The sequence below is a fragment of the Sceloporus occidentalis genome, unplaced genomic scaffold, assembly GCF_023333645.1.
Source record: "Sceloporus occidentalis isolate IW3139 unplaced genomic scaffold, rSceOcc1.0.p SCAF_4, whole genome shotgun sequence".
NCBI lineage: Eukaryota > Metazoa > Chordata > Lepidosauria > Squamata > Phrynosomatidae > Sceloporus > Sceloporus occidentalis.
The window spans coordinates 37709262-37718822 of NW_028316984.1; the positions used below are offsets into that span (position 1 = coordinate 37709262).

The 9561-nt window shown below is 52.7% G+C and overlaps 1 protein-coding gene across 1 annotated transcript; it reads right to left on the reverse strand.

Moving 5' to 3' along the window:
- Positions 1-4281: 4281 nt before the first annotated feature.
- Positions 4282-8951, reverse strand: LOC149313758 (homeobox protein DLX-1-like). Its single transcript, XM_089523275.1, has 3 exons — positions 8579-8951; positions 7123-7322; positions 4282-4680 (listed from the first exon to the last, which is right to left on the reverse strand). The coding sequence occupies exons 1-3, from the start codon at positions 8916-8918 to the stop codon at positions 4396-4398; spliced, it is 825 nt and encodes a 274-aa protein (XP_089379401.1). The 5' UTR covers positions 8919-8951; the 3' UTR covers positions 4282-4395.
- Positions 8952-9561: the final 610 nt, after the last annotated feature.

Here is a 9561-nt window from a genome sequence, read left to right on the forward strand (position 1 = left end):
GATCGACAAAAGGTTGGGAAATCAGATGCTAAGAGAGGCCCTGCCCCCCCCCTCTTTCCTTCCTTCCTTCCTTCCTTCCTTCCTTCCTTCCTTCCTTATCTGTCTCCTTCCTTCCTTCCGATCTCCCTCCACCCCCAACCCCAAGTCCATGCAGTGTCCAAAACCCCACCAGCAAACCACCCCCTGTTTTCCAAAGCCTAGGTCTTGCCTTTCTTGGCCGTTCCCTGTCTCCCGGACCACTCCCTCTCCCCAAGGCGCGCACCCTTTGAACCCAGAACCCTGCTGCTGCCCCGTTCTCCCTTCTTTCCCCTTCCTCCCTGAGGCCGGCCCTTCTTCTTCGGCGGAACAGCGGCTGTCTAAACCCTTCTTCCCCCGGCGCCGCCAGCCGCTCCTAATCGGCAAGACGGAGGAGGCATCACGCTTTAGGGCTGGAAACGTGTGTAGCCGCCAATTCTCCCCCCCACCCGGAAAGTTTGACAGTCTGGGCAGGAGCGGCTGAGAAGCCTGGACTGGAGGTTTTTGGAGGGAGAGAGACACGCGAGGGCCCCACGCGAGGGCCCCTAAGCTCCTGGCATTGCCCACCTCTCTCTCCTCTACCAGCCCCAGCTTAAAGGTTGGCTACCCCCAATTTCCATTGGGGAAAGGGGCTCTAAGAGAGGGTGGGGTATAAAACAACGCTCCAGAGCACACTGCAGAAATAATCCAGTTTGAGACCGCTTTAACTGCCCTGGCTCACTGCTAGGGGATCCTGGGAATTGTTGTTTGTAGTGGCTCCAGAGCTCTCTGACAGAGAAGGCTCAGTGTCTTCTCAGTAAAGTTATCAGGATTCTCTAGCATTGAGCCAGGGCAGTTAAAGCGATCTCAAACTGGATTAGTTCTGCAGTGTGTTTTGGACCAACACATCTTTATGCTGAGCGTTAAGGAAAGGATCTCGGGTCGGACAAAGGGCAGATCAGGCTTTGATTTCCAGAAAACCTGCAAAGTTTTCTGATTCCCTGCGGAAAAAGGGAAAAGCTCTCCACTGCCCTCACCGAGGCCACAAATACAGTTGCTTTGGAAGAATGTGGGGCGAGAGGATTTCGTGCGGATGGCCTTCTGAGCTTGGTTCGGGTCCCAAATTCTGGGCTTCTGGGGCTGAGTAGGTATGCTCAGAGGCACCCTGTTCCTTCATGCTTATTCATGTCCGTCGGAGTTCTCCACTCTTTTGCAAGCAGGCGCTGGACTTGGGGGTTCTGGGTTCAAAACAAACCAAAATCAAATAGATCCCTCAAAAGCGCAAGTCCTGTGAGGATCTATTCTTCTGAGTAGACATCCAACTGGACGTAATTCTAGGTGGCAGGGAGTTGGAAAGCGGGCAGAGTGAGAACCCTTCCAACCCTTAAAGTTGACATTAATCTATGGATTGGCTTCTCCCTCGCCATGAGCTCCCGGGAACAAACCTCCACAATCCCTGTAGGCTGCATCCGCACTGCAGAAATAATCCAGTTAGATGCCACTTTAACTGCCATAGAAGCTGGGTGTTGCATTTTGTTGAGGCACCAGAGCTCTCTGACAGAAAAGGCTAAATGTCTTACAAAATTACAAATCCTAAAATTCCATAGCATGGAGCCAATTAAAGTGGGATCAAACCGGATTATTTCTGCAGTGTGGATGCAGCCTTAGACTTCGCTTTGGAGAAACGGGAGAGATGTCCAAGAGCAGCTCCGGTTCCTCGGCTGTTCAGCAGGCTCATGTCAAGGCGGCGGGCTCTTTCTTATTTGGGAAAGATCCCAGCTATCACTTCTGCTCTTTGGCTAGTTTTTGCCTCCTTTCAATCCGGATTCCAACCACGGATCCAGACCCAGACCGGCGCCTTCCAGCGTTGAATTCAAACCGGACTAAAGCGACCATAGCCTGATTCAATCCTAATTCCAAAGCGAATCAGGCTTTCCTTACTATATTTCTAAGAGCGATCCTGAATTCTTTTTTCCATGCAGAATCTCCTTTTCTGACTGATCCCAGGCAGGAAATATGATCCCGCCCCGTTCATTCCATATCATAATTTTACTATCTCAAAACAAACCTCTTATTAAAAATACGGCTTTTTTGCACACCTTGGGCAAGTCACACTCTCTCAGCCTCAGGGGAAGGCAATGGCAAACCTCTTCTGATCGAATCTTACCAAGAATCTTGATACTTGAACCAAGAATCTCCTCTGAAAAAAGCTTGCCCAGGATAGGGTCGGAAACGACCTGAAGGCACCCAACAACAAAACAAAAAAGAAATGTTTGAAAGGCCTGTCCAAGGGGCTGTAAACATCCATTTTAAAGGAATGTTTACAAAAAAGGAGAAATTAAGATTTCTCCTCCCCTTTTTTTCTCCTCTCAAGATAGAAGCCTATGAATTATCATTTAAAGATAAAACTAAAGTTCGTCCCAGAGAGCGTTAAAACGCCAATTTTAATACATCTTGCGATTTGTTTCTGTTGTCTCACATAAAATCGCCCAGAGTTTCCACAAAGCCTCGTCTTACTCCCGATAAAAATAGCCGGGGAGGAGTTTTTAAAAAGTGAGGGGGGGATTTGAATTTTTTTTCTTTAAAAAACTAAAATGTATGCAAAGTATTTATATATTATTATTAGACTAAATGAGCAAAATAGATACACACAAATGGTGGGAGCTTGAAGAGGAGAATGGGTGCAGGATGGGTGTCACAGCAGTGTGTGTGCAAAGAAATTGCGTTTTAAAACCCAATTGCCGCCTTGGTTCCTTTCTGGCCCGAAGTTAGTGCGCCGCTAGAAAGACGGCCATCGCGACATTAACGAAATTATCCCTCTTCCTTCCTTTTTAAAATTTAAAACCACTTTCAGGAGTGCAATCTCCTCCTTGTCTACTCAGGTGTAGAATCCTGGACAACTGTCTCAAAGACGGTGGACCAAAATTGTGTGCGTGTGATACATTTATATCTAGGTGGGCTTGCTTGTGCTTACACGCCTAACTGCGACATTGGGATTCCGCTCCACTTCCACGAATTCCCGCAACAGAAAAGCGGGTTCTGGGCTGGGAGGGAGAAAGGCTGGGAGGACGAACCGGATCTGCGCCCGGTTTGGAACAAACGGCGTGAAAACAGCGTCACTTCTGCAAAACAGATCTGACTGTACCTTTATTTGTTTTCTTTTTTCTTTTTTTCCTTTTGTAAAAAAACAAACCCAAACACATTATTAGGACTCTCATAGTGGCAGGTTTCAAGGCAATAAATAATAATAATAATTTAAGAAATCCCCCCTCCCCACTTTCCCCTTCGACAAAAAGGAAACAAAATGTACACCGAGGACTACAACGAACATTGTGGAGGGAAGAAAAGAGGGAGGGAGGAAAGGAATTTAAAAAGGGAAAGGGGGGGGGGTTAAAAAAGGAAGGAAAGGAAAGAGTAAGGAAAAGGGAAGGAAGGCGGTAAAAGGAAAGGAAAAGAAGGATACAGAAAGGAGGAATAAAGAAGGAAGGGAAAGAATGGGAAAGAAAAGAAAAAGGAAGGAACGAAGTGAAAGAAAGAAGGAAAGAGGAAAGGAAGGAGGGAAGGAAAAGTAAGGAAAGGAAAGGAGGGAGGGAGGGAAGAGAAAAGGAAAGGAAGAAAGGAGGAAAGGAAAAAGGAAGGAAGGAGAGAAAAGGAAAGAAAAAAGGAAGGAAGGAAGGAAGGAAAAACGAGAAATGGAATGGAAAAGAAAAGTAGAATAAAAAAAGAAGGAAGGAGGAAGGAAGGAGGGAGGCTGGGAAGGAGGGAGGAAAAGAAGAAAGGGGGAAGTAAATAAAAAAGGCAGAAAGAGAGGAGAGGAGTGGAGAGGGAGCGTGGTTTCCCCTCCTGGGAGGCCAAGGGAGTGGGACTGGGGAGGCCATGACCTACATTTCATGGGGACAGAGACGACAGACGGGGACAGACGGACCAGGGCCCCTTCCCTCCCTCCTTCCCTCCCTGCTTGGCCTTGTCCTCTTTCTTTTCTTCCCACCGCCGGCTTCGGGGCTGGCCTTGCGGCTCCTTCGGGCTGTCTGCGGTCCGGCTGCTGGGGGCCTCCTCCGTCCGGGCAGCTGTCGGCGGTGGGAACGGGCCCCGCGTGGCAGCTGGGCTCCTGCCGGGGCTGGGCTGGTCCTTGGCTGGGCTGGCCTGCCTGCCTGCCTGCCTTCCTTCCCCCGACCCCCAAAGGAAGCCCCCTGCCGCTTCGCCGGTGGGTCCCGGGGGCTCCAGCCTGCAGGATTGTCCCCCAAAGTGTTCCTTCTCTCGGGGTTGAAAAACCACACCAGCCTTGTCCTTTGCCAGGGCTTCCAAGTGGCAATGGAGCAGATGAAAGATGGATTTAAAAAAAGAAAGGAGAGGGCGGCCCAGGGAGAGCCCAGGCAGACAGGCAGCCAGGCAGCGGGGCTCTCACATGAGCTGGGCCTGCTGCAGAGTCTCCTGGTGGGCCGAGGGGTACCACGACGTGTAGCTGGGGATGTAGGGCCCGGGGGTCCCCGCCGAGGTCTTGCCGGGCAGCGAGGAGGAGGCGGCGGAGGAGGAGGGGTTGGCGGCCGTGCTCCAGACGGGGCCCACCGGCGGAGAGCCCCCCGACAGCGACCTCCCGTTGGCCAAGGCCCCGCTCTCCAGGGCCGCCCCGCCTTGCTTCATCAGCTTCTTGAACTTGGAGCGCTTGTTCTGGAACCAGATCTTCACCTGGGAGACGTCCGGGAAAGGTCCGGGAAAAGAGGAGGGGGGGAGAGAAGTCAGTCTGGGCAGGCAGGGGCCAAAGCCAGTCCTCCTCCCCAGCAGCCCCAAAGCTCCAGGAACAGCTTGGACCAAGTGTCCTCCTTTCCCAGGACGGGTCTCACGTTTCAGCTTCCTGTCCAGGAGGAATCCCAAAAGATCCTCCTCCCTCTGGAGCATCACTAAGAAGCATGAACTTACATAGTGTTTTGAGCTTTTATTTATTCATGTCCTCCATTTTGAGCAGAACTAAGACGCATTGATTTACATTTCTACGAGTGTTTTGAGCTTCTGTTCATTCATGTTCTCCATTTTGGGCATCATCACTAAGAAACATGAATGTATATTTATTTCTAGGAGTGTTTTTAGGCTTTACTTTGGTAATGTTTTGCTTTTATTTCTAGCATGTCCTCCATTTTGCGGTGCCCTGTCCTCCTTTGTGGGGGGGAGGCCACCCTGCCCTGGAGGGACCCTCCTTGGAGACCAAGAGCCCCTTTCTCTTGGGGGCCACATTCTTGAGCTTGGAGAGGCAGGCCAGCTTTACTCACTGCTCCCTTGCACAGACTTCTTGCAGAGGAAGGGAGGCCATGAAGCAGTTGTTTCTCTAATTCTTCTTGGATTAGAGAAAATTGCAAAATGACCAATGAGTGCTTTTCTTTTCCTATTTTTTCCCTCCCAGTCTTCTTAATGTTGGGTGCCTTCAAGTCGTCCCCGATTTATGGAGACCCTAAGGGTTTCCTTGGGAAGATTTGTTCAGAGAGGCTTTGTCATTGCCTTCTGCTGAGGAGGCTGAGAGAGTGTGACTTGCCCCAGGCCACCCAGTGAGTTTCATGGCCGAACTGGGAATCCAACCCTGGTCCCCAGAGTCATCATCCAGCGCTCAAACCACTACTCCAAACTGTCTCTCTTTTAAGTTACCCAGCCCTTAAAAACGGGATAGTTCCTTCCAAGAAGAGGGAGACCCCCATGTAATTGCAAATCCCCCCCCCCCCCCATGAAGAAAGGAAGCAGGCCTTGTTGTTTCCAGTGTCAAGATCGGGATCAAACCGGCCTAGGATCGCGCTCCAGTCCCGGAGGCTTTTAGGGACCTTGGACTAAATGGCGAAATTGCGGGATCCCCGTATTTCCCAGGCAGCGCAAGGAAAGTGGCCTCAACTTTCTCTCAATCCAGATGGGATGGGAGGGACAATTCAAAATAAGAGATGCAAGTATTTTATTTAAAACGACTTCAAATGTCACCTCTAGCGAGAGAGGATGGCTCTTTGGATGCCTCTAGAGATCTTTTTCCCCCCATTTGTCTTTCTACGAAGACAAAATGGACTAAGAAATGAATGAGACTGGGATTTGGCGGGTGCCGATTGTGGGCATTTGGGGGATGGGAAGGGGAGATGATCCTCTTGTAAGCATCTGGATAGAAATGGGAAGGGGAGATGATCCTCATCGTGATAGTCCTTTGTCTCTTGCTTCCTCCCCAAAAACTTGGGACTTAACGCGGGACACAATTCAAAATGTATATTGCATGGGCCTTTTAAAATTGTTACATTTAATAATATATTGCAATAGAAAGTGTGTGTGTATTGTATAAAAGACTGAACCAAAATGAAGTAATGTTCACTTTAGATAGAGACACAGAGAGATAACTTCATTGTGGTTGGGTCTTTTCTTCCTCCAAGGCTTGGGAAGTGGGAAATGTACATTTCTCGTGGAGATGATGAGATCCACCCCCAGCCTTGCCAAAGTGAGATCTAAATACCCTGATCCCTGAGGAATAGTCTGAATATCTTTGGTTGCTATTCAGAGGAAATCCTGCAGAGCGCGGGAGAGTGGGAACCAGTCCCTCCTGGCCCCCTCCTAGTGCCCCCCCCCCCGTCAACCCACAGGCCACCCCCTTGGGGCTATTTTGAAGAGAAGGAAAATAACAATATCAACTTCAAAATATTAGGAGATGCCATGCTTGTAACCATAGATATACCACTTCCCGCATCTACCTATGCCTGCCTGCAGGTCGGCTGTCGACTCAGGAATCTCAGAGTTTTCTTAGGCAAGGAAGACTCATGGTTTTGCCAGTCCTTTCCTCTGGAATACAGCCGACAGCGCCTGGTCTTCCTTGGCGGCCTCCCATCCAAGTACTAACCAGGGTCAACCCTTCTTAGCTTCCCAAATCAGAGGGAAATCTGGATAGGAATGGCGCGGGGGGGGGTTGAGATGTGGCTCATGGGATGAGAAGAGGAAGCCCTTTTGTTCTGGGATCCGGGCTATGCGTGTTTCCCCCACTCCTTGGCCATCACCCACCAGGCCTCTAAAAGGCCCAGCGAAACAAAAGGGAACCCTCGAAAGGGGTGCGTAGTTGTGTGTGTGTGTGTGAGAGAGAGAGCTGGGCGTGGGCCCTGGGCTTTCCCCTCCTCGGCCTACCTGCGTCTGGGTGAGTCCCAAGGAGGCGGCCAGCTCGGCTCTTTCGGGCAAAGCCAGGTACTGGGTCTGCTGGAAGCGCCGGTTCAAAGCCTGGAGCTGGAGGCTGGAGTAGATGGTCCGGGGCTTGCGGATCTTCTTCCCTTTGCCGTTGAAGCGCACTTCGCCCCCTTCCACCACCGTGCTCTTCTCCGTCTCCGTCCCTTTGGGCAGAAAGAGACCAGAGGGTCAGGGGGGCACCGGGAAGGACTACGGGCAGGACACCCTCACCATCAGCAGCAGCAGCAGCAGCAGCAGCAGGAGGAGGAAGATGATGGAGAAGAAGAGGCCTCCAGTCCAATGAAGGATTGATTCCCCCCCCCAAAAAAAGCAAGCCTGGCCCACTTTTGGGGTCCCCAAAGGGCCCTTCTGCCTCTTCTCTCCTTTCCTCCTTTTTCATGAGTCCAGGAGTTCCAACAGCAGCCTGGCGATTTCTTGGAAGCATTTTGGGCTTCTTCTTCTGCTGCTGCTGCTGCTGCTGCATCCTCCTCCTCTCTGGTCCCTGGAGAAAAGGCCCGAGAGAAAAGAGCGGGGGAGAAGAGCCAAGGAGGCTGCCAGTCTCGGAGAAGAAAAGAGGGAATGAGAGAGAATTGTAGAGAAAGAGGGAGGGAAAGTTTGCTATTTTTACAGGCAGCGGCGGCGGCACTTTAGGTTTAATTACCCTTAATTGCATACATTGTTTATAGCGCCACGCAATAAATAATTGCCGAGCCTAATAGGCGCACATCTGGGGGGGGGGAGAAGAGAGGGAATGATGAGGGATGGATGGAGGGATGGAGGGACGGAGGGAGGCTGGGGATGAGAGGAAGTGCCTCTCCGGCTCTGCATGGCGTGGCTTGGTGGGCAAACTCCGGCCCTCGGGGAGAGGGAAGGGGGCTCTCGTTCTCTCCGCGGGTGGGACCGGGCAGGAAAGGAAGGAAGGCAAAGGGGCCTTCCTTATTCTCTTTCTATTGTACTTGGGAACTTTGGGGTGAGCTTTGGCTTGGCTTCGGGTTTGGTTTGGCTTGGCTCTGGTTTAGCTTCGGATTTGCTTTGGCTTTGGGTTGGCTTTGGAGTAGATCTGGGTTTGTTTTGCAGTAGATTTGGGTTTGCTTTGGGTATAGGTTGGCTTTGGAGTAGATTGGGTTGGCTATGGATTGGCTAAGGGTTTGCTTTGGGTTTGCTATGATTGCCTATGGGTTTGCTCTGGGGCAGCTTTGGGCAGTCTTCAGGTTTATTTTGGGATGGCTTTGGTTTTGTTCTGACTGGGCTATGGGTTGGCCTTGGAGTAGCTTTGGTTTTGCGATGGATTGACTTTGGGTTGGCTTTGGGGCTAGCTTTGGGGTTGCCTTGTCTTTCCCTGAGTCCTGCCTGCCTTGCCTTGGGGGTCCCGGGGGGGGTCTCCCTCCCTTCCCCGCCTCCCTCCCTGGGCGACACCTACCTGTGTCCTCGAGGCGGCTCTGGGCCAGGCTGGCGGAGCCGGGGTAGGGCTGGACCGAGCTCATGTAGGGGTTGCCTGAGGCGGCGTTGACATAGGGGTAGCCCAGCGGCCGGGAGAAGGAGGCGGCGGCGGCGGCGGCGGCGGCGGCGGGGCTGTAGGAGGCGGCGGCGGGGGGCTCGGGCTGGGAGTGTCCGGCGGCGTGGAGGCAGTGCATGGAGTAGTGCCCCCCGTGGGAGAGGGGCGAGGGGGGCATCTGCTGCCCGGGGGGCCCGAACTCCATGAAGACCGCCTTGCCGGAGACCGGGCTGCCCAGGCTCTCTGCCATGGCCGTCATGGTCATCGCTCCCGCCGCGGGCCCTGGGACTGGCCCCTGGCCGGGGAAGGAAGGAAGGAAGGAAGGAAGGAAGGAAGGAAGGAAGGAAGGAAGGAAGGGCCGCCTCCCTCTTCTTGCCCCTCTCCTCCTCTCTCTCTCTCTCTTTCTCAGGCCTCAGGTGCAGGAGCCCTGGGCTTGGGGCTGGCCATCCTTAAGGCGATGGAGTTTGCCTCCTTCCTCTTTGGGGAAAAAGTCGCAGGCATGGATGGAAGGAGGCGATCGGCACAAACTCGCCTAAAAGCTTTGACTCAGCCAAAAGCGATGCATATGCATGAGGAGGGCGAGCTGATTGGCCCGCCGGCTGCCATCCTCGCTCCCCATTGGCCGGAGACGCTTGCCGGGGGCTCGTCGGATGGACCCCGGCGAAAGACAGAGGAAGAGACGGAGCAAGAGGAAGGGGAAGGGGAAGAAGAGGAAGGAGGAGGAGGAAGAGGAGGAGGAAGAGGACCACTGCTCTCCCAGGCCCAAGAAGGGGCACCCAAGGACCCCCCTCCAGCCCTGGCAGGCCTCCGACTTGCCAGCAGCATAAAAGGACCAGAAACGAGGTGGAGGGTCACACTGTCTCAGCCCCTTCCCCAAAAGGCCCCTCCCCATCTGCTGGGGGAGAGCC

Excerpts from the sequence above, each read along its gene's own strand:
- LOC149313758 (XM_089523275.1), bottom strand. The coding sequence starts at position 8,918 with ATGACCATGACGGCCATGGCAGAGAGCCTGGGCAGCCCGGTCTCCGGC. Across the intron at positions 7,323-8,578 it reads GAGCCGCCTCGAGGACACAG|GGACGGAGACGGAGAAGAGC; the intron begins GTAGGTGTCGCC and ends TTCTGCCCAAAG. Across the intron at positions 4,681-7,122 it reads TGGGACTCACCCAGACGCAG|GTGAAGATCTGGTTCCAGAA; the intron begins GTAGGCCGAGGA and ends GACGTCTCCCAG.